This window comes from Haliaeetus albicilla, chromosome 3 (assembly GCF_947461875.1).
Source record: "Haliaeetus albicilla chromosome 3, bHalAlb1.1, whole genome shotgun sequence".
In the NCBI taxonomy this organism is placed as follows: Eukaryota; Metazoa; Chordata; class Aves; order Accipitriformes; family Accipitridae; genus Haliaeetus; species Haliaeetus albicilla.
Genome location: NC_091485.1, coordinates 68,616,424 through 68,640,562, shown reverse-complemented (window position 1 = coordinate 68,640,562; position 24,139 = coordinate 68,616,424). Strand labels below are relative to the sequence as shown.

Here is a 24,139-nt window from a genome sequence, read left to right as displayed (position 1 = left end):
GGTCAGTAGGGTAGTTATCTTTTTATTAAAAAAAGAAACCCCAAACATTGTCCATTTTTTTCCACAGAAATCATACCAAGAAGAGTTACAAAAAGGATGGTGCTAAAACTTTAAACCACAGTCTTACAGGAGTACTTCTAAAACAAGGAGAAAAAAAAAAAGCAGAAAGTGGTTTGAAAGGGTTTGTTTTATTAAAAAAGCTCAAGCTACCTAGAGCCTCATAGCTAAAAAACAAATTATTTTTGTCCCTCTAGGGAATAAAATTACAGAGAATAGAAAAAGAGGAGTGATATGATCAAAGAATTGGAAACAGGGAAGTGAGATGAAGACAAACGGAATCACCATTTGTCAAGACAACAGACAAGGTTGTTGCTGAGGTGCCAACCTCAGCTGCTAAGAATTAACTGTTAAGGAGGGGCTGCATTTTAAACAGTAAATCACTGAAATTCAGCAACAGACTAGATACTAGAATAATTTTAACATCCAAGCAAAATAGGTAGGATGTGTATACAGAGCTTCAAATGAAGGACTTGAAGAGCTTAGAAGGGCAAGCATATCTTTTGAAGGAAGAAAAAAAATAAATCTATGAAATATCTATGTCCATCGCACAGAGACAGGCTATAAACACAAAAATGAGGTCATAGACATAAGTGTCTTTTCAACATTTAAAGCCAAAACTTATTCTCTGAAATTTCTAAAATTTGACATTTATATTGTTTAAAACAAGTTTTAATATCTAATGCCATAAATACACTGAATGATTTTGCTTAATTTAAAAAAAAAAAAAATATTGAACTTACCATGCTGTTTAGATTTCTTCTTTTTTTTCTTCTTCTTTTTCTGTTTTGATTTATGATCTTTCTCCTTTTTCTCTTTTTTCTCCTTTTCCTTTTCTTTCTTTTTACCTGAAGTAGAAGTTAGTAATTTTAAAACAGCAGTACCATTCCAAATTACTTGCTTCATTTGGCTTAACCTAAACATGACATTCAAAATCAAGTATTCCAGTTGCCTAGTCCGATCAAAATGATTCGGTTAATTTACTTGATATCTTGGGCCTGTCTCTTATTAATTGCTGGCAGAATGGTTCAAAGGAATCTCAACAAACAACATTTTACCATTGTAAGTATTTCCAAATGAGATATCATAGCAGAAGATATAGGAAAGCACACAAAATAAGTGACATTATTTAAATAGCTTATAATATCCATTTTACTTACAGCTTATAACAAAAAGGTTTGGGCAAGACAAAAAGCTTTCAAAAGTGCAGAATTCCAAACTAAAAAGATAACATTGTCTTAAAAACACATATTAGACCTACAGAAAGTGATCCGAAGGAAATTTCAGTATCACAAAACTGCTGATGCTGTCAGCACTTTCTACTACACAGCGACATCCTCACGGAAAACGGATTCTGGCTAAAATTTAGGATATATTTTTTTACACTGCAGCTCACTTCTAATCACTGTTGGTATACGCATGAGGACAAGTACTTTGTCTCAGAAAATTCTATTTATCCTGTTAATTCTCCCAAGACAAAATACATCCCACAATATTTTCACTCCATAATCATTTTCTAAGTAATCAGCAGTGAGATAAATAATGAGTAAATTCACTTGTTACAGAAACTAAGTCCTTAAAGTCAGTATTTAAGGATTGTTTCCTGCACACAAATTAGAGTGTTATTATCTTCTTGGGGAATACAGAAACAGAAATCTTACCTCTTGGAAAAACAAGGTATAATCACTTCTAAATTCTTGTTCATCTCTAAAATTTTTTTTTTTTTTTTTTTTAAAGACAGGATAAAACCAAAGCCCTCTTAATTTATATTTGCTTTCAAGAATTGCCAAATGTTTTGCTAGTAACACGTAACTGTTTTCTCCTCCCCTTGCCAAAGCGGTCAGTACAAGTAAATAAAGGCAGTATCCCTAATTCAACTAAAAAAAACCCAAACACACACAAACTTTTTTTTCTTCCAGGCCTCTCATAGGTACTTTTGGATCCTTCTAAATCCTTGCTATGGGCACTTTCATTTCCTCTTATAAAATTATCCTTCTACTATAAACTTGTCATATATATAGAAACTGTTTTTAAGACCTAAACAAACAAAACAAGCGCAGCTGGGCCCAGGAAATATTTTACACTTTTACATTCGCTCTTCAAAGACATCAAGTGCTAGAGAATTTTTCCTTTTTTCCTAAAAATATTATTGCTCTGTACATACCATATGTTGAAGAACTTTTCTCTTCCAGTTTTCCTTTTCTTTCCACTCTCACTGCACCTGCAAATTGAAGAAGAATATGTGACATAAGTGCAATGTCTGGCTGATGACCCACTTTCTTGTAAAATCATTAGACCGTAAAAAGTCCTAATGGTACATAATAAGAAGAAACATACAAACAATAAAATTATTTTTAATGCCACTTTACAATTATTTTTATTGTCTAAAGCACTGGAAACAAAAAGTATTGTAGTTTACCAACTTCTGAATGCTTGTCCTTCTCAATCACGTTCTTTAATATTTTCTCCTTCAGACTCTCAAAACATTTCTCCTTTATGGGCACAGAGCACTGTATCTCTGTCCCTTCAGAGCTCACTGATGTGGAAGACCTCTTTTTTTTACTATTCCCTTTGGGTAACTTTAGACTATTGGTTAAAGGCATTTCCAGATGCAAGGCATGTACATGGGACGAGGGTGCTGAAAACAAGAAGACAGATTTACTAGGCATTCTGTAAGGATTGCAGCCAGATCACTGGCTGGGTCAGATCACTGAAATGTCAAGTACTAGTAATAATATCATCACACTTAACATATAATTACTGCATATGAATGCCTAGGTCTTAGTCTTACATACAAGACAATACATGCCACAGAAGGTTTCTTTGTTTTGGAATTTGCACTCGCTTTTTAAACTACTTGTATTGTTTAAGTGTACTTTTGCTGCTTTTAAGCCTTTTTGTTTCCTTTTTATTTTACTGTAATAGAAACCCGCGTCAACAATAAGGGTTAAAGGTGCTGACATTGTCAATATCATTTAAGTTAACACTCCATTGTCCGAACAGAGAAACTGAGCTCTGGTACAACATTTTTAGTGCTATGTATAAAATTCACACTTCTGCTTATTGCATTTTTCATTGATTCCAATAATGTTTAAATCGTTCACTGTCTTTCATGTGTGTGTTTAATCCACATTTGAATTACATGCAAAATACTGTGATAATTTGTCAGAATTCAGCATCATATACTGACAGTTCTTACCTTACACTATTCAGAAAAGTTTATTCAGTGAAATATTTAGTTGATTTTTAATCTTATTCTGATGCAAATTAGGAAATAACATGGTAAAATAAAACTCAAATTATAATTTTTCAAATAATCAAACTAAAATAAAAGTTATTTAAAATTCTCTATTACTGTGTTCAATATTGTGAGAGCTTAAAGTTTCATTTACATGTAATTAGGAAAGCCTAATCTTCATGAGGCCATTGAGGACATTTCAGGACTGTGCTGAGGACATACTGTACAAAAATGCATCTCTGCAAAGTCACAAAGGGTTCAGGTTTTTCAATGCCAGCTGTAAATACTTGGAGGCACCAGACACCTTTGGTGTCTCTCAACTTATGAGCCCAGCTAAAGTATCAGCACGTAAAAAACACTCGTGGGTTAAAGTGCTGAACCGAAAAAAAAAAAGTCCTGAAAAAATACCTGCTAGCATGCTAGCGGTCAAGATATTAAACAAGACAAAATACGAAGCTGATCTGGAGTGGGTTCTTTGAGCTCCCCCCCCCCACCCTTTTTATAAAAAAAAAAAATTCACTAATAACAAAAAACATTTAAATAAGCAGTGTTAAGATAGTTTAGTAAATTCATCAGCCATAAAAGGATTCTGGGGAAAAGGCAAGAACATCTCGGGGTTGACTCTGTAAGGCGGCCTTCCAGGCTTGGACAGACCAACCCAATTCTACTACGCTACAACATACACGTTACATGAACTTACTCCAGCTCCTAGGCAGACTTCTCAGGAAAACAATGAAAATGCCATAAAGTAAGAAAGCCGCAGGGGCACTGAGAGCAACAGAAAGTGGTGCATCACCTACCACACCACACAGCACTTTTAATGCCAGACGTTCCCAGCTGCAAGATGCAAGACATCGCCATACCATGCAGTCTAGCCAGCAGCCAGAAGCAGCTGCTCGGTTCTGCGTGCTGGCTTCTAACACAAGACACGAGCTGCATGACCATGGCTGAGGCTACCTGCGCCTTTCCACTACGTCAAATCAACAATCTCACCTAAGACCATAATCCTTTCAAGAGTGGTCTACTATTCAAGCTCTTGCCTTTGTCTGTATTTCAAGCGGACTTAGCTTGCTGGGATACTTCTCGACACAAAACATTATCCAAATTATTCTTTTCTTGGGTTTCCTAATTAGCATTTGTCTCTGTTACAGGACTGAACTGCTTTGCCATCTGTGGAGCAATGAGTATATTTTAGCACCTCAGTAAAAGAAAAAAGTGACACTTCTCCACATCATCATGCTATCAACGTCTTGTCTCGTTTCTAAAAAGAGCACAAAAGGATCACCCAAACGCACATAATTTGGTTAGGTCACTGCCGTTTTGATGAAAAGATGTGAGAATACTCCATCCAAACAATCTCAAGAGAAATTTAGTCTCAATATCAGATTAATTAGTATTTAAACTTCATTACTCAGAAGAAATCCTGACCTCAGACATTCAAACATGCTCGGATATTGATAGCCACAACACAACAAACTTCAGTATCTCAACAATTTTCAACACAAGCACATCTGACAAAGTAATCAGCTAGTAACTAAATAATTCTTTGAGGGAACATTTATGATGGGCAGAAATCTGCTACAGTCACACAAATATCCATCTCAATGACAGAGCTCTCCAGACAGCCTTTCTATGGTAACCTGAAAGGAGAAATTACTATTATGCCTGCACACACTGCAATGTTATTCTTGGCTTTTACTTTTATTAATCAGAAATCGTTCTCGACTGAGAATCTTAAATTCTCAAATCCTAAATAAAGTGTTAAGGCTTGCAAAGTCTAATTTTCAAATGTGCAATCACTACGCTGCACAAGTAACCACAAAATTAGACAAAGTAGGCAATCACAGTCTGAAGGGCAAGTACCAAATACAGCAAGATAAATATTAGTTTATACAAAATCTCCTTTATAGAAATATTAACTTTTTTTTTAACTGTTACTTTTAATTGCAATTTTATTCCTGTTAAGGAGTCTAGTCAGCCACCTCCCACACAGTGAAGTGTGGGAGGTCTGCAGTTAACACTCAGCAGAAAGATGCTTAGAGATTAGACTTGATAAACTACTGATTATGTCATTGTTCTAAAATCAATTTTATCATCAGAAGACTGATTTCAGATGAAAACCAAATGCAAACTACAGCACTTTCCAGTCCGGTTTATGACATGTTTCCAATGCTACCTCTCCTCGTCTGGCACGGTGAAGTGACACAAGCCCCTCCTCGTGCAAGTACAGGCACAGAACAGGATGCTGTGCTACAAGCGCAGCAGCACAGACAGGCTTTTAAGTAGTACTGCTTATTTCAGTTCAGCAAATTAAAATAAATTGTACTAATGTGAAGTGACTTATTTTGTTGCATGATACTCTATTCCATGGCTTTTGATGTTTCAACTTTCCTAATAACAGACATATCATCATCATCTGCATTCAACTTAAATCATAACATGACCAGCATAATTCATGGTTCTATCATAATTAACTGTGTTTTGAATTCCCAGTGCATAGGATGAATTTTATATCTAAATGGATTTTAAATACATATTACAGATTAATACCAGATCCCGCACAAAATTATCTCTTTAGGAAGGATGAGGACATGAAAATTTCTTTCTTGCCTTCAGGTATCTACCCCAAGAATCAGCTGAGAACTTCAGGGCAGAGATTAGAATGGCAGACATTCAAATTAGGGAGTAAACCTGACTGTCACTAGATGTTTGGAGTAAAACAAAAAGCTCCAAAGTAACAAGAGCTTTAGCTCACTAGAGTCTACATACCTCTTAAAAGCAGGGCAGCCAGTAACACTGGCAAGAGTTTATTAAAAAGCGACTGATCTCATTTTCTGAAAATTTTGTACATCAGCCATTTCTTGTTCCTGCTGCAGTAAAGTGTTATCAATAAAATTATGTAAAAGTATACAATGCTTTTTCTTTTCGCCTACGTGAAAATTACTCCCATATAGTTAACCTGATGTTACCCTACTAGCAAAATAATCTAGACTGAGCTACAACAGGAAATAACAGCTAATGATAATATTGTTATATTACTACTATAATTATGTTAATATTGCTATATTAGCAAATGTAACAATATTTTCTTCTTTCTTAAATTTTAAAACCCAGATTGCTTGCTGAAATTGTTTACACAATACATAACAGTTAAACTAACATAAATGGTGTAGAGTTACAAAAACGAAGAAAAACCATCACAAATTTAAGAAAATTATAGCTACAGAAAGATCTGAACTTCGTGTAGTCAGAACTAGAAAACTACAGTGTTCTGCATGCATTTAGACTGACTGTGAATTTAAAGTCTAAGTGACAAAAAGGCCGCTTATCTCCATTTTAAGCAGTTTGACAAATGAAAGCAAGGATTCTTAGTTATGTATGCAATATCAAGTGATCACATGTAGGTCCTTGCACCAGTTTAGGCAAAGCAGTACCTCTGTTCAATAATTAACTGGTAGTGTACTAGTGTCTACCAAAGTGCACAGTACTTCCACATAGCCTGTGGACTGAAGGAATTGATCATAGTGCTTTTGTGCTGCCTTTATGCTGTTGTGCTGCCTTTCATGCTGTTCATTTTGAGCAATGATCTGGAGAAGGAATCTATATGTTAATACTATGGGTTACCATTTATGCTTCTGCACTTCAGTGCACTTTATCCCTCCTCCCCGAAAAACACCAGCTTACTATCGTTTTAGTGAAGAAGTCATTGAAATGCATCATTTTCAACAACATAAAATTATGGATAATTTCTGAAACTATCTACAGTTATCTGTTTCAATGATTACGAAGACAGCAGGTCCAACTTAAGCGCACTTAGCAAATTCCATAGTGCTGTCAAAATCTAGAATACCAGATCTGTCCAGACTGTGTCAATCAAATCTAAAAAGCAGAAATATCATAAAAGGACATAGATTTAAAATAGCTCTTTCAGATTAAAAAAAACAATTACAGGATAGTCTGGATTTTACACCAGAGTTCTCAAATTGCAACCTATAGAGTCACAATGCATACACTAAACAATGCAATATATTAAATCACACTTAGGCAGGCAGATGTTCCTGCATAATGCAAATTAACTTTTCTCAACAATTTCAAGCATCAACAAGAATGAGAAAGGAAAGCTTTGGACACCTCTCCTTTATATATTATCTGGCTATTGTTTAAACAGGTTCATTAGAAAAGGAAAAGTGATAAATAGAGTGGATTCTATTAATTCTCCTGAGGCATGCGAGAATTTGGTAGAATTATGTGTGCTTAAGTAACATGACTTGAGAACCTGTGCTGTTTCAAAAGTAAAAAGATGCCTTCTAAAGCAGAGAACACACCAAAAACTATTCAACAGTGTAGAGTAACTCTAGAGTTTTCAAACCTGAAATAAATGCTATGTTTTTCTTTTTTTACTAAGAAGAATATGAGGATAGGACACAAACAAGTTTCACCAGAGTTAGAAACCCAAGATGAACCCAAAAGACATATGAACTTCAGTTATAGAGTCCTAGAGATACTACTGACAGAGGCAGCTACCTCCAAAAGTTTCTATGAAATCTCTGAATTAAAGATATCAAACTGCTTAGATTAGTCTTTCAGATCACAAAGCTTATACTGCTCAAGTGGAGGCTGGGCTGAATACTTCTGAAAACTTCTAACATTTGGGCAAAAAGTCAGTATGAAAGCTCAAGACAGAGTTCTATTGCATGGAAGAAAACTGTAATACGTGAAAATTAGGAACAATACACAGGTCTTTCCAGAAGGCAAAAAAAACAGAAGACAAAAAGGGAGCTGGCAAATCAGTTCCTTAAGAGCTTATAACTCTTAAAATCATGTAGGTCCAAAAAAGCTCCATTAAGCTTTAAATACAGTATAAACTGTATCCTCTAGCATAGGTTGCAAGTGCTTCCATCCTCCCATTCTGGACTCAAGTAGTAATAAGAGAGAATTTTGTTGGGGAATGGTTTCCCCTCACACAAAGTGTGTGGACATGTCAAATATTTTTGACTCATAAATAAAAGTGGCTATAAATGAAACATATTATTTCTTTAATTGGACTCAGCTGTGACCAAGACCCAGCTCAACAAACAGGTAGAAGTGTACTCATGGACACTGGGTTTAGAACCAGCTTGCTCAGACTCCAAGCCAGTCCCATGACGGAAGCGGGCAACAAAATAGATACCCGTTAGCATTACCAACTACACATTAAATGATCCAGAAAATATATCAGACAAGCCAAAAGTTAAATTGCTAGCAACTGAAGTGAGTTCTAATAAACAAGAAACAGATGGTAGCTGGAAGCTGTTGGTTTCTTTTATAATCTTGTTCTATGAATGGGCAAATATACAACTCCCAAAAGCACTTCTCTTAGTGGCAGAAGACATGAGATAAAAGGACATTTACAGAAGTAATTTTCCCAGGAATCTGCAATTCTACTGCTATGCAATGTATCAAAGGCAAACAAAGACTGTCACATGTTTTCACGTGAGAAATTAAATAATATTTTTAAAAGCTTATGTGGCAGCTCATTAGAAATTCCCATAGCCCTTATTTTGACAAATTAGTTTAAGAGATTAATAGATTATTTTTTTTCCAGGGAGAGAGAGAACGGATAATTAACAATCACCTATTTTAATCTACGCAATATTGATCCAAGAATCCGACCCTGCTTTTGCTACATCAGGTTAAATAGCTATGCTACAACTCGATGAAGTGATCACCTTACACTTTCAGTGGGAGTATGTGTGGGCAGACACCCAAGAAGGGGCTGTACGTACTAAATAAAATGCTTCACTGACCTATTGAGCACTGCAGCTATACTATCAGCTTAATGCAAAGCTGTTGCTTCCCCCCCCCCCGGCAAACAACACTAAGTTATAATTTGAGTGCCATAATTATATACTTTAAGGTCGTGTTGTCCTCCTTTACTATTGATCACATTTACCAAAAAACTTCCCCAGAAGAGTAGAATAACTTGATTTTTTCCTCCACTTACTTTATTGAACAATTTTCTCATTTAAATAAAAAAAAAGGCTTTTGAGAAAACTCTTTCTTGGAAGCCAGTTAAAAAAAGGTATATGGACACCTAACAGAAAATGGATGAAAACCCACTTTTAGGTTCTGCAAATCACTATTTAAACTGTCCCCCACATCTCTAATTGCCTGTATCCAAGTGATTCACTTAAACCACAGTAGCCAGTAAACTGTTACAAAGTGAAAGGCAGCACAAAGTTCCAGTATTGGGCTCTATGCTAACTCTGTGAGGGTGAACCAAGTCTATGTAAGTTTCAGAGGATTTTTCAGAAATATTTTCAAGTAACATTTTGTAGCAAGCGACAAAATTTCCACTGCAAACAGGAGCAAAGGTAGAGGAATGCCGACTGCCTCACAAAATGCTACTAAGTTTTAAAGCTGAAGCTAGAAGATCAATGAGTACATCCAGGTTTAGTGTATATTAGTATGTTAGTAAACAACTTCATAAATTATTTTTACAAGTTTTAACAATATAAAATATTTTTGAAAGAAATACCGCTTTTTATACTCCACACTCTCAGATCCCCCTTAAAGTGTGTTAGAAAAAGTGCTAATTCAGCTCAAAGCCAGTGGAAGATGAAGAATATGCACATGGATGGACCCCAGAATGAGTGGCAGGTTTGTAAGTGTGCAGAAAGGGGAAAAAAAAGTATCCTCTCTTTGTGTGACATACACGTTTCAACCCTGTAACTATAAACCTAACTGGTTGTATACTGAATCTCTTTACCTGACGCTGTTGTAGCTACTCTTCCATCAGTTACTGCTTTGGAAGAAAGATAAGTAATCATCTGAATATCTTCCTTGTCTTTACTGGGATATTCATTACGGAAAGTGGATTCTGTGGATAATGGTGCTGTAACTTCCGAACTACGGCTTAAATCAAGAGGGAGACATGGTCCACGCTTCTCAAGTGACATATGAGCAACATCAGGTACTACATAAAAGAAAAAATGTAATATTAAAAAAGATACATAGGTCCAACAAACAACAGTTTGGATTGCAGCGTTACATAACATAGGAACAGCATACAGCTTTAGCTACAGTAAGTCAAAATATCCCATTAGATGAAAACCGTGAAAGGTCTAATTTTTAGGATTCAATTTCTCTTGGGCAGTTCTTTATTAGATTAAGATACATTACCCTCCAATTTTGATGACTGTTGGTTTTGACCACTGATGGAGAACACTTTTCCATCAGTAACTGAAGAGGGAGAAGAAACTTTTTCTACAGAATCATCAGGCAAGGAGCAAGTGGCTAAACGCTGTGATCTTCTTCTCCGTTGGCTATGTTTGTAGGATCTAGGGGAATTCACTGGCTGTGATGGACCTAAAAAGAGATCTTTCAATGTTCATGAAGCAGAGAGATATACCATAATCTTACTGCAGTATTTGAGATCTAAAGATGGGGAGTGCTTTAAATAACTCTTATTTGCAAAGCTGGTAATCACAGCAGAACCGGTAAAAGTAATTATAAACTGTGACTACCAGGAGCAAAAGGAGTTATGCTCAAGATATGATTCTGCTTTTAGCTTATTACACATTACGAGGGCATCTACTTCCCCACTGATAAAGGCTGTTGTTTTAGGCAAACAGTGTACTTAAAATAAGCAACCCCCCCATATAACCCATGAGAGTAGGCTACTTATAATGGAAGGGGGCAATAGAATTTAACAGTAAACAGAACAAATGATCACAGTTAAAGATCTAAAAAGTATGGATAGTGGTAACATACAACTTAAAAAAAATAATCAAAAGCAGTGGTTAATTTTATATCCCACCTCCCATCTTCTGCTAACCTGTTATCAATACTCCAGCTATATTTCAAATGCACACTGCCAACACGTGGCACAGTAAGAAGGCTCAAGAACCTTATAGTTGTTTTTTTTTTTGTAAAAAAAAAAGGGGGGGGGGAGAATTGATATAGGTTAATATAGGCCTGATTCATTAAAAACAAAAAACTCACACTCCTCTGTATCTCTCCAATTTTACCCAGTTTCACAAATTCTGCCTTGGAAAACATTTAAGTCATTATTACACTATAAAACACTGTTCTCTCCTTTCCTTAAGCAGTTTTTAGAGTCAAAGATGTACAGATTTAAAAACAGACACAGCAAAATTAAATTTCCATTAGAGGTGGTAAAGACTTGAAAGTCAAAGTTGAAAGACAGCACTAACAAGATCTAATGTATTAAGTAACCAATTTTTAAATTAGCTAATATTTAAAATATTGCTACAGAGAAGTCTAACTTACTCCAAAATACAAACATGCTCAAGGAAAACTACTTACCATTATTTTAGGGGTGGGGAGGGAAGGCATATTACAATATAGATGACCAGTAATATTTTGTGGGGACAAAATACAATTTATACCTATGTGTCCTGAATAAATAGACGGCTGAATTTGTACCCCTCCCTTTCCCATTCATTTAAAGTTATCTGTGAGAAAAGATTAAAAGAAACTTATCTCCTAAGGGAAAATATCAAATCAAGGTTAAGGGGAAGCGATGCAGGTTTAGTCTTCCATCCTCAATCACTATTCTAAAAGGGAAACAAAAATGTAGCTTTTGACTCACTGGAACCCACATTTATTTTAACTTTTGGCCTCATCATTTAATGTTCTTCAGGCAACAAAGAGCCTGACCCTAAGCAGCACTAAAAACCTAATGTAATCTCAAAAAAAATTATAGAAGTTTTAACATTCACAAAAAATAGCATATTCAAGGATGCAGCATGAACCTTCCCTGTTCTTCTGACAACCAATATTTTGGCACTTTGCAAATCAGTTACACATGTTTGAGAAGCTTGTATTTTTCCAAGACAAAGAAACCTGATTTTTTTGTATTTCCCCACCACAGATCTTGAACCCATCTTCTCTTTCACATCGTATTTGGAGGAAATATCACATAAGGTGAAGAATGCCACAGCCAACAGGTACAGCATATCAGCCTGCTGAAGGTGGAATTTCTCAGAGAAGGAAAGGTCCACAACCAAGGTGTACGTCTTTTCTTTTTAATGAATCAGGCCCCTTCAGATGAGAGGTTTGATTTTTCCTGTATCACTGTTAATACTAATGTGAAGATTTAAGCTGGAGGGAAAGCCAACCGTTAAAAGCCACGACTCCGTAAATATAAATGTATTATTTAAATGTATTATTTCCGGTAGAGTAATTCATATGCCTTATTATCTGACTTGACTTTTAAAATACTGAGCTACCCCTAAATCTCCCGCTTGGACCTTTTATTTAAAGCAGATTCATTTTTAAAAGCAATAGCGATTTACAACCAAAAAAAATTTCTGTATATCTCTTATAAGTAAGTACGGTATTTTTTTTAAAATGTCTGTGCTCACTAGTTTTATTTATCACAGAAGAAGGAAGCTGAGAGACCAGCGTCAAATCCTCGACTTGTATTAATTCTGGGGAAAGTGGTGATTTAGGGGGCTTTATACACCCAGAAGAATCTCCAGATTCTTGTTTGCATTTCTTGCTGCGAGCCTTTCCTGAAGACAAAGTTGAGGATAACAGTGCAGGTTTCTGAATGTTGGCAGAACTGCTAATATCAGCTTCATTTTTTTTCTGACTTTGTGGTTTAGGTGAAATCTCCTGAATAAATAATAAAAAATTGATACTTTTATTTCAGTTTCTTCGCTGTAGTTCTTGTATTCTATTTTGATTTTTTTAAAAGCAACTTTAGTATTCAAAACACATTTTAAAGCAACATTATTTTCAGTGCAAATGAAAACTATTTAAAATTCATCAAACAACTTTTTTAAAGGAGCAACATCAATTAGTTTCAGTGTTCAGAACACCCTCATTTCTTACTATTTGAAACATATGCAAAAAGCCTGAAAACAAAACATTTTTCCTCTATTCCCATTTTAAAAATTCACCAAAGTCTTTTTAGTTTCTGTCTCTTTCATTTTCAGTAGACCAGGATCGTCAGTGCTTCCTCAAAGTACAACTTGGAGAACACTTGTTACAAGCTAGAATACATACACTGATGTATAATCATAGAACATCTCAATTTGGAAGTGACCCGTAAGGATCATCAAGTCCAACTCCCTGCTCCTCGCAAGACTACCTAACACTAAACTATATGACTATCATCCAGACAATCCCTGAACTCTGACAGGCTTTTGCACTGCTATGAGCAAGCGATCCTTGTTCAGAGGACTGCAGTTCTAAAAAAAGTTGCCAAGATTTCCCTTCACGGTCCTCTCCCTGACCATAGCAAAAAAAATTGAAAAAGATCCTCAGGAAAACCTTGTTTAACATGAATTTCATTTTTAGAAAAGAACCTGAAAAAGTTGATAATGCTCCTTTAAGGAATGTCTGAAAACAACAAAAAGTTTCCAAATACTGAACACACTCTCGCAACAACCCCTTTCAGTGCTGGGAGTCTGGATTTCACCACATTATATGTTTCTGCAAACACATGAAGAAATCACAACTTCTAGCACACAGGGTTAAATAGATTGCTAACTGTTGGGGAAAAATGAGCAGATAAAGAGTTAAAACAGTTTTTGAAGAAAAAAAAGAAAAAATTCTACATATAATGCAGTTTTCCAATTTCATCAATTTTCATCCTTCTTAATACACATACTTAAGTATTATTTGTAGACAATTAGCATGCATTGACAGACATTAGCATTTTAGATTTTTAACTGGAAGTTCTTCCTACTTTACTGAATAAACTGTGCATGTGTTACAACTTGCCCAGTAATGGCAAACTACAATATCTGAACATAATTCCTTAAACCTGTCCCCTTTCTTGTCCCAGTTACATCACACAGCATAGTACCATCTATTAAAACCATAACTAACAAAGTAGAAAGATATTTCTAGAATGTGTGCACCACTTTATCCAAACTAAAAAGTCACATTTCTGATGATTTGAGGGTATTATTGGGTTTTGTTATAAATGGCAATTTTATTTTCCACTAGAACTTTCCATGTTCCAATGGAGGGGGAAAAAAAAAAGTAAAACAAAAACCCACAAGTGCACGTTCTATGTTTGCAAAAGGGCACCCCTGAATGCTACATGAATAGCTTGCTGGAAGTATCCTGTAAAGATCCGGTGCAAAACATCCCATTCAGCAGACATCAGTTCTACCTTGAATAACTCAATTACACATGTACTAAGTGCAGTTTATTCATTTAAATAAAATATTCCATGAACTGTGGAGTATACCTATGCTGGTTATGAGAGGTATTACCAGAAATTAATTAGAGTCGTAACTTGTAAATAAACAATTTTATTGTTCATCTTCACAGATGTGAAAGACATTACTACAGCATCCATTACTTTCAAATTACAAAGTTATTTAAACAAGATTAAAAAAATTAAATTAATATTTTGATAAGGTGCTTAACCTCTTAACAGGACAAATTAACATTAAAAACCTTAATGAATTAAAGTTATTCATCTAACCAGGTCTTGGTCAAAAGGAAATATAACATGACATACCCTAATACAGTTAAATAAACTACTGTATCTGCAACTAATCGTCTGAGGTTTTGGGTTTAAGACAACTGTAAACTAAAAATATATAAATATAAATAAAATAAACTTCCATCAACAAAGTCAGTTTTCGGCTATTGGCCTGAATACTTCTACCATGTTCTGTATTACATTATTAAAAAAACCTACAAGATATTTTACCCATTCAATTTTATAGCAGTAGCAGACAAAACCTCTAAGGAATGTCAGCTTTGCTATTGGAAAACCTTTTGGGGAGGTTTATAACTCGGCCATTTTAATTTGAGTTTGGGCAGGAACTTAGCGAAAAAAGCTTTAAGCTCAAAAATTTTCCTCCCCACAGTTAATCATTTAAATATTTGCAAGGTTTCTGGTTTTAATTAGAAGCAAAGGAATAGGACAATTTGGGATTTTAGATGCCTCTTTAAAGGAGCTTAACTACTATTTCCAAAAATGAGTTTTTTTCAGACCATTAGCATGTAAACAATGACAGAGACATCTTTTTTTTATGTTTAATCAATAAAACAGAAACAGCCGAGTTACTAAGTTTAAGAAGTAACAAAAAGGTTTTAGTAAATATGCACTGTAGTTTATACTGTTGCATACACAGTCTATGTAAACCACAAAGTCCCATTCACTCTAATGGGATTCTGCATGATAAGATTTACATTGTAATGATTCTTCCAAAAACAACATGCTGTAAGCCATTTCACAGTTTTTTGCACATTGAAAATATCACACACAGTAGCAATAAAATCATAGCATCTTTAATATGCAAAAAATTTGAGAAATGGAATGTCATGTCAATACATTGTAAACCTTTATGCAAAATATCGGTCAATGCATTGACACCGTAGTGGCTCAGTTAGCCGTTACAGTGACAGCATTAAAAACAGAAAATCATATTCCATTGACAAGATTTGCATCCAACGCAGTGTCAATGGAAAAACCACAGCAATGCAATTATATATCAGCTCTAAAGAACCAGTACAACCAAAATATCAAATAAAGTTTGGGGTAGGGACTGTTCATAGAGTGTGCCGGGGCTTAAGAACAGAAGTGCTCTTTTAAGAATTGCGAGCAGCAAGGCTATTTTATTCAAATGCTGCTGTTAAAGAAGAATGAAAATGAATACAAAAAAGCTGTATTAAAACTACATTAAGGCTCTGATTTAAATCATTGGAAAACAAAGATGTCCTGAATCAAGACTACTATTCATCCTTAGCTTGCTTTACCATGCTTAGGCATTCAGCCCTTTTAATATGCAAGATAATGCACAACTCGGAGTCAAGCAATGCCTGAACACAATGGAAGAAGCCAAAGATAAAATGGCAGCCTTCAGGTCCTGCAAATATGCAGGTTTAAAAATCAGACCCTTAACATTATTTAAAAGTTTCTTTTTTGTATTTATTAAAATACACACCCCTGCAAAATGTATGGCTCATTGAGCAGTTCATAAAACACATACAAGCCTACAACACCAAATTCGTACAATATAAAAGAATCTTCTTTTAAAAGAAGTTCTACGTGATGTCAAAAACCCTGTTCCAAACACAAATTACATTTGTGTAAGGGCCTTTTCCTAAGCCAGTCATGGTCATGGTTCCAGCTATAAAACTGGACCTTGGGACACTGGTCTCCTCACATTTGTTGCATGGAGACTTCATTTTTCTTTGTTTTCTGTTAGTTTTCTAACACAAAAGCTGATTACTGAAATCCAAGTCAACACTGTGTTTAGAGACAATTAAATTCCATACTTCTGGCTCTGCCAGAAATGTAAACATAAGATCAATTTTCAGTTCCCTGTTATATCTGAAGGGGCAAATTTTAATGTTGTAGGTACTACATCTCCATGGCACACTCCAGTGGGAACCTTGCAAAAGAATCAAACTCTACCATTTCATACCTGCTCCAGGACTGGAGCTGTTTCTTTGTTGCCTTCCTTTTTTTCAGCACCATCTGCAACAACAGCTTTGGATGCCAATAAACCTTAGGAGAAAAGTTGCAGAGATTTTTAGTTAGAAGGAGCTTGCAACAAGAATTTGTGGAAAACAAGGCAAAACAGTGAGATGAGAAACATGAACTGCTTATATCTACCACATAATTATCTCTGAAACAGCTCCACACAAAGCTGAACACTTTAAATTAGAAGAAACAAAAAGTTAAAGGACATTCCCATGATGGTGTCCTTTCACAAGAGGTACTTCTCTGGCATTTCCACTAACAAGATGAAAATCAAATTATCAATTGTAAAATAATTCCTCACCATCCTTATAAAGCCCAAGCACTTGGGCTTTAAAACCAAGCCTGCAATATTTAAGTAAGTTCTGAGAGATCAAAATTATTTACAAACCTTTTCTACCTCTCCCATCAGAATTTGTATTACTTCTTAACTCTAACACATGCAAAACTTTCTTAGACATAATAGAACAAGGGATTTAATTTCCAAATGAATATTCTGAGCAGTGAAGCTCCCAAATTACCTCAATAACAAGACCATATTGGGAGCAAATACATCAGAATATGTCACCTGATTCATGAACTCATATATAATACCACTACTACTAAAAATCTGTAAAACACAAGGAAACATAAATAGGAGAAAGCTTTTTGTCGGCTAAGCATATAGCAATAGCTTCAATTCTACTTCACACAATAACTTCAATTACCTAGGTACACAGAGGAAGAAAAAGTTCTATGCCATAAGACAAAGCACAACTGATAAAACCTGAAATACACAAATCTGAATAAAAGTTGCTATTATAATCCCTGGGAATGTCAATACTAGAGGCGGAGAGTTTAAGTCCTCAAAAATAACTTGAGCTGACAAATCCACAGGAAATTCCTGTTGCATTCCATGAAAAATTAGATAAGCTCAAAATTAATTTACAGTGCACAATGCCCAAGGAATTATAAATTATTTAAGCCTGGGCTCTCAGGAAGCGTTCAGGACATTAACAAACACCAAAACATGCACATAAAAAACCCACTGTGGTATTTTGCTAGAGAGCTATCACATTTCAGCATTCCACAGTAAATACTAGGTGCTCTGTTTCCTTTACTCTTTATGTTAGATTAAGTTATGCTTCAGTTTACTGGAAAGCAGTTATGTTTTAAATAAACTTTTTCAGAACACCATGTCCATAACAAGAGCTGTAAACTAATTGATTTTACAGCTAAATAGGTTAACTGAAAAGCAGAAACTTACTTAGCCCTATTATATTAATACAAATAAAATTATCAGGTAAGATTGTAATTCTGCATTAGGCTCCATAAAAGATTTAGGTTCCATGGACCTAAATAAACATTTGTAACTCAAATTATCCTGTTTAAATCAAGTTGCAAAATTAGCTATGTTCTCTATATTGACAATCATACATTTAAAATGAAAAGCATAAAATAATTTTCAAAATTAAGTGAAGTAGAGTTTTAAATACTAAACAACAAACTACAGCCTATAAGGCAGCTTTTGTGGTTCTACAAACCACAGGCTGGACCAGAGAAGTGGATGCCCCATCACTGGCAGTGTTCAAGGTCAGGCTGGACAGGGCCTTGAGCAGCCTGATCCAGTGGAAGATGTCCCTGTCCATGGCAGGGGGGGTTGGAACTAGATGATTTTTAAAGGTCCCTTCCAACCCCAACCATTCTATGATTTTTATTTCTAGCTAGCTGCTCGGTGCTTAGAAAGTAAAGCTGTGAAATGAACCTAGATTCTGTCAGACCTGTGAATATATAACCCTTCTTTCTTCCATTTTCTCTACCCCATTACTTATCTTCCCAACAAATCACCATGTCTGTAGAAAGACAAAACCAACTCCACAAGCTACTACAGCAGCAGGACTACAGGTTTACCATCCTCTGTCAGTAACAGCACATAACAAATAAAAAGCATGGGGTGGCACAGTGAATCAGAACTGTTTTGTTCTGTAAGCTTGCTGCAGATGTTATCTGTTCTTTTAGGTATCAACACTGCAGCAGGAGATGTGGAAGCAAGCATTCCAACAGAGGCAAAAACTAACTGGAAGAAGACATGAATACATGCTTAGCAGGAGACATCCTTCACCTTCAGGAAATGTAATTACCCCCAGTAGTGGTAGCAGAGGGAAAAGGAGCAAAGGAAGCAACTTTATTTTGTTGAATGGTGAGCAAAAGAACACCAGATGCAGCTGTGGTCCTTGTGGCAGACAAGGAGAACCTTCTGCAACAAATACTGAATGCTGAATTGAAATCCAGGAAACAGTTCCCTTCAGACAGCCTCTTACAACCACATTATTTGCTCTATTTCCTCAATACGGCCATAAGACACTTGGTAAATGAATATTTTCCTAGCAGCCACAACGCTTTATGATTCTTTTGTAGCCATTCTGATGGGTACACCAGCATAATTCCCAACCTTCCTTCAAATCTAAAAGCTCATGTCGCAGACACAAACAACAATTTACAAATATTTCAAGCATAAGAAATACACATGTAGCAAGAGAAAGTTTGATCATCAGCAGTTACATTTTCAAAATACTCTATTATATGCAACAATAAAAACCTACTACAGTATGAGTTGCAAAAGTGCATTAATTTGAGAACAGCTACACAAGGTAGCTACCAAGCATGACAAATTTCATCTTGTAATTAAAGGATTAATTCACTTTCGCTAAAAGGTAACATATTCTCTGCCAGCAAAGTATGCTTTCACGGAGACAGAGACACGCTGGTTTTAGAATGATAACAAAGTCAAAGGCTGCAACATTATGTTTTCTGATTATTCAGTTCAGTCTATATGAGCCCGCCCGACTGCTATTATTCTCAAAAAGCTCCTTAGAAAAGGAGAATCTATCCACAAGCACAGAAAAATATAATTTCTAGAGCTACTGGTCTTTCTTTGGTATCTTCTGCTACTAACTGCTATTGGAAAGAAATTAACAGGGCTCTGTAAATATATATCAACAGTATATATATCTTATACTTCTACTGCTCATGGGAGAAATTATATTGGGACTTAACTGAGAGTTTATGCAGTATGGGCAAAGAAGAGTAGAAATAAGGCTGATAAATCAGACATCTGTTAACTTAGTACCAAATAAGAAGCCTTCCAGGAAAGAAAATCCTGGAGGCAGAAGATGGGTTTTTTCTAAAGACTGTTTGCTTCATATCATGTTCCATACTGGCCCATTTCATTTATTTTCTCCTTTAGATTGAAGTACTGACTGAGAGACTGAAACAGAACCATACTCATAAGAAAACTGACTAAACATCCTCCACTGCTGACTTATGAAAGATTGGATCAACCAAAACAAGTCTGAAAAAATGCTCATCACACAGTTTACTAAATCAGGTTATTTTTATCTTATAGAAACAAGAAAGACTTTTTATATGAATGACCATACCCTATTACTACAAAAAATAAACACACACACAAAAAAAAACCTCTCATCTGTAGCATAGAAAACTTTGCCAGATTTCACACAAAATATTATTTACTAGAATAATGAGTGGAATGCATTTCTATCTTACCGTCTGTCCAAGGGGGCCCTGTACCCTCTGCTAAGGGGAGGACGTCACAACTTTTTTCCACCCAGCTTTTGAAATGCGTGATACTTTCCCAGCACAGGTACAAATTACCTCATCCTAAATACCGACAGGATTAATGCTGGCAATACAATTTGCTTATTGGGATGCATGGGGGAGGAGAGATACCAACTGAAATAATTTTTTCACAGTTAAGTAAATTTCTATTGAATTTTGGAATAAAATGCATTTTTCAACTTTTAAAGATAAGACCAATTATCTATTAATGTATTCTATAGCTTTCTATTCTGTATTCTTTCTATTCTATATTTGCTTTCCATTAATAACCTTGAGTAATAAATGTGGGGAATGAATGCCTTAGCCACTGAAAAAAACATTTCAGATCATCATTGCTTTGATTTGTAGCTAGGCTTGTATACTTTTAAATGACATATTGTAAACTCTTTTCAGCATCAGTTTTACTTCATAACAAACTATGACAAAACATTTAGTTTTTCCATAGCTAACAAAAGCTTTAATTTACAGTGGTAGTACGTAACTCATGACTGTTAAGAAGTTGTACAAACCCCAAATTCACCCGATAATGTAGAAAACTGTGCAGCTGGAATTAAAACACACTCAAGAAATTCATCAGTTCAGGATGGCTACCTTCCTAAAAAACTAAAAAGACCAAGTCAAGTCTGAGACTATTCTCTGAACTTATGAACAAGGTAGATTTTATTACCATTTATAGATTTCTTTAAAATTCCAAACATGTAAAAGACTGTAGTGAATATCTGCTTCATGAATGTGATTTTATCAGTCTACTTTAGTACCTTGTGAGTAAGCATGTATATTTCACTACATGAAAAAGGAAAAAAGTCAACAACAAAAAAAAAGTATTTTACCAGTGATCTTGTTAAGACGAGCTCTCTTTGCCTGAAATGAGTTGCCTAGACTACTTTTCCTCTTGTGTGATAACGTGCTCTCTGCCTGCACAAAGGCCATCTTTGGAACATCCACTACAGGAAATCCTACTTTTAAACACAAGAGAAATCTAATAAATGCACATTTCATAAATACGTAACAACACACAAAATACTTCAATATTTCAGAACTCCTGTTACAATTCGCAGTAAAGAAACTTTACAATTCTATTAAAAATGAAAATGACACATTCTGAAGATTTAGTACTACACATTGAAGCATTAGATGCAGATTACCTCAAAACTTGTAATTTTTACTCAATATTATGGAAATCAGTATTAAAGACTATTAAAATGAACAAATTCTTATCAACCTAGAAATAGTTTCAAACAACCCTTAATATAGATATATCATCCATACTGGAATTCTTTTTTTCTTAGTACAAGATCAGGGATTATCTCACATGTAACAGAAGATGCAGGAATATGAACTAAAGCATACAATTAAGTCATTCAAAAAATCTATGTTCTGCTCTTGTTAGAGCTACTTAGAAATTCTGCACAAGGAGTAAATGCTGACTGAACTAAATTTATCTGATAATTGTTTCTAAACTGATTAATGTTATGTACCATAAAGCTATCATAATAGCAAATGAAACATCTTCCTCTCGAAATACTAGTTATCACTTAACTGCAAAATTAACAACAGGAATTCTACTTCAACATTAAAGAAAAACCTATTTAATCTTTTATAGAATTTGTTTTTACCAAATGTGTCACTAGATGTAGGCTCCTCTTCCTTTTTTTGGACTTCCTGCATGATTGTAGAGGTTGAGGTTTCTTCCTTTTTTGAAGGAACTTTTAGCCATTTTCTGTCCTCTTTATCCTTATTGCTGTTTGCGCTGGTTCGAGGTTTACTTCCTGCTTTGTTCTTGGCTGCTGCTGCAGCAGCAGCTTTGACCAAAGCTATCCAATCCTCCAAAAAGGAAAAAATGGTAAGTAAGTATTAAAAAGTGCCTGAGACTCAAATAGAAAATACTTATAAACCCAGTGAAACTTCATCTAGAAATGTTCAAGAGCAGTTGAATTTATTTTTATGGCTACTACTCAGAGAGTGGCAAAATGAGTTTCCCAAATTGCCTAAATAAACTTGAAGTATTATCAGTATGCCACATGGATAAAAAGCAAAAAGAAAAAACCTTCAAAAAAACACTGTGCATAGAATTCTGGCTGCACACATTCCCTGCTACCTATTTTATATGTCATAGCTTTAGAAACCCAGAAGCTCCCAAACCCAGAACGCTGGGTTTTTTCCTTACCCTTCTGGCTGTGAAATACACCAATTCCATTGTTGCTGGAATTTAACAATTATTCAAAACTACAATCAACTCAAAGCATGATCCAGCAGCTGCATGATTGGGCAGAGTTCTTCCTGAATTAAACTGATAAAGCGGGGATAACTCTTACCTAATTATATCTGTGTTTCTAGAGTAACTATAGATAGCACTCGCTTTGTATTACATAATACAAGTTTCATTCAACAATTTCAATAAAGTGCTCTATAATGTGACTGAATTCCACAGTCTACATTTAAGATAATAAATGTGACCATACAGAAACATCCAAGGAGTGCACAACAGAATATACAGCCCAAATTAATCTACTTTTTGGCATGTAGATGAAGTCTAGCCACCCTATAAGCCAATGGAGAAAACTAAATACTTCCAAGGCCGAGCCACGCTCTTTCCACTAGTTCGGAATGACTCCTGCCTTATGTCTCCTGGATGTCAGGGATCAATCTGATTGCAAAAATTTTAACTTGTTCCTTTTTACTGAAGTATTTTTTCACATTTTCTATAACATCAAGGTACACAATTTTTCCATGGAGAAGTAATATGCGATATAAAAACCAATAGCAGTGTTCATCCTCCACCAGTAAGAATTACGCATCTGAGTGTTTTGAACAATAATTAATTTACTACATGGCAGTTTGGCTATAACAGTATTTGCAGATTTGTACTACCACGTATAAAAAAGGTACGATAAAGACTATTTTTTGTCTAGTTTTACTATTTGTAAAACACTCATGCAATTTCTCCCCCCCCCCAACTGTAGACAGACTATATTTTATCCTGGACTGTTTCCTTATTGTTATGTTATCATACAAGGTACCTAAGTATCTTGATTTTATAAATCTTATTTCAATGCAACTTTTTCCCCACTCATTATGTATTATAAGCCTTTCAAATTTCTGTCCTATTGAGGGTTTCTTTGCCTTTGATGTATGAGAAAAGCATAATACAAAATACAAAGCATCACTTTTCCTTGTATTATGCTTTTCCTTTTCCATAGCTCAATACTTTTAAATCACTGCTTTACATAGGTTATGCTTCTACTTTGCATCAAGCTATGTACTTAGAAACACCAACAGTTTTGATTCCTCTAAGATGAAGTGTTCCGTGTCCAAACTGTCAATGCAAGATGCATACACTCAGTCTAGCTAGCAGCAGCAACGTTTGGAAGTGCTTTGGCAATGCTTACACGACAGGCAACTACCCAGGCCATTTGGTGACATGCCAGCCACAAAGAGCGTGTCTAACTGCCAGCTGCATAGTCAATCAAAAACACACATACCTCTTTTTTGGCCAGCCAAAACGAGCACACACATTAGCTCCAGTCCATCCAGAGCCTTGCCCATCCAGCAGGACAAAAAAAGGATTGAGCTATTTGTGCTGGTGAGGAGTTAGGAGACCTGAGAGTAGAAGTCTTACACTGTACCCTGGCCAAGGGATGAAGAGGATCAGTAAAATGGCTGGAGCTTGGATCTTATGATAAAAGTGGGAAGCAAAGGAAGCGCAGCCTGCATCAAAACAGCTTCTAAACAGCATTTTAATTTTCAGTCAAGCTAAGCACCCTGAA

General features: G+C 35.3%; 1 protein-coding gene across 9 annotated transcripts in view; it reads right to left on the bottom strand.

Moving 5' to 3' along the window:
* PHF20L1 (PHD finger protein 20 like 1) overlaps nucleotides 1-24,139 on the bottom strand; it is a 60,953-nt gene that overhangs the window by 21,312 nt on the left and 15,502 nt on the right. For 4 of the 9 annotated variants that reach the window (XM_069780093.1, XM_069780087.1, XM_069780086.1 and 1 more), the window contains 9 exons: nucleotides 21,989-22,196; nucleotides 21,203-21,331; nucleotides 16,699-16,781; nucleotides 12,664-12,916; nucleotides 10,457-10,642; nucleotides 10,044-10,250; nucleotides 2,477-2,695; nucleotides 2,222-2,278; nucleotides 801-905 (listed from right to left, as the gene is read on the bottom strand). In XM_069780093.1, coding sequence (XP_069636194.1) covers nucleotides 801-905; nucleotides 2,222-2,278; nucleotides 2,477-2,695; nucleotides 10,044-10,250; nucleotides 10,457-10,642; nucleotides 12,664-12,916; nucleotides 16,699-16,781; nucleotides 21,203-21,331; nucleotides 21,989-22,196 — 1,447 coding nt within the window. Of the gene's footprint in view, nucleotides 1-800; nucleotides 906-2,221; nucleotides 2,279-2,476; nucleotides 2,696-10,043; nucleotides 10,251-10,456; nucleotides 10,643-12,663; nucleotides 12,917-14,552; nucleotides 16,782-21,202; nucleotides 21,332-21,988; nucleotides 22,197-24,139 lie in introns of those variants that run through there. The other 5 variants (XM_069780091.1, XM_069780092.1, XM_069780088.1 and 2 more) reach the window with 4 other exon arrangements.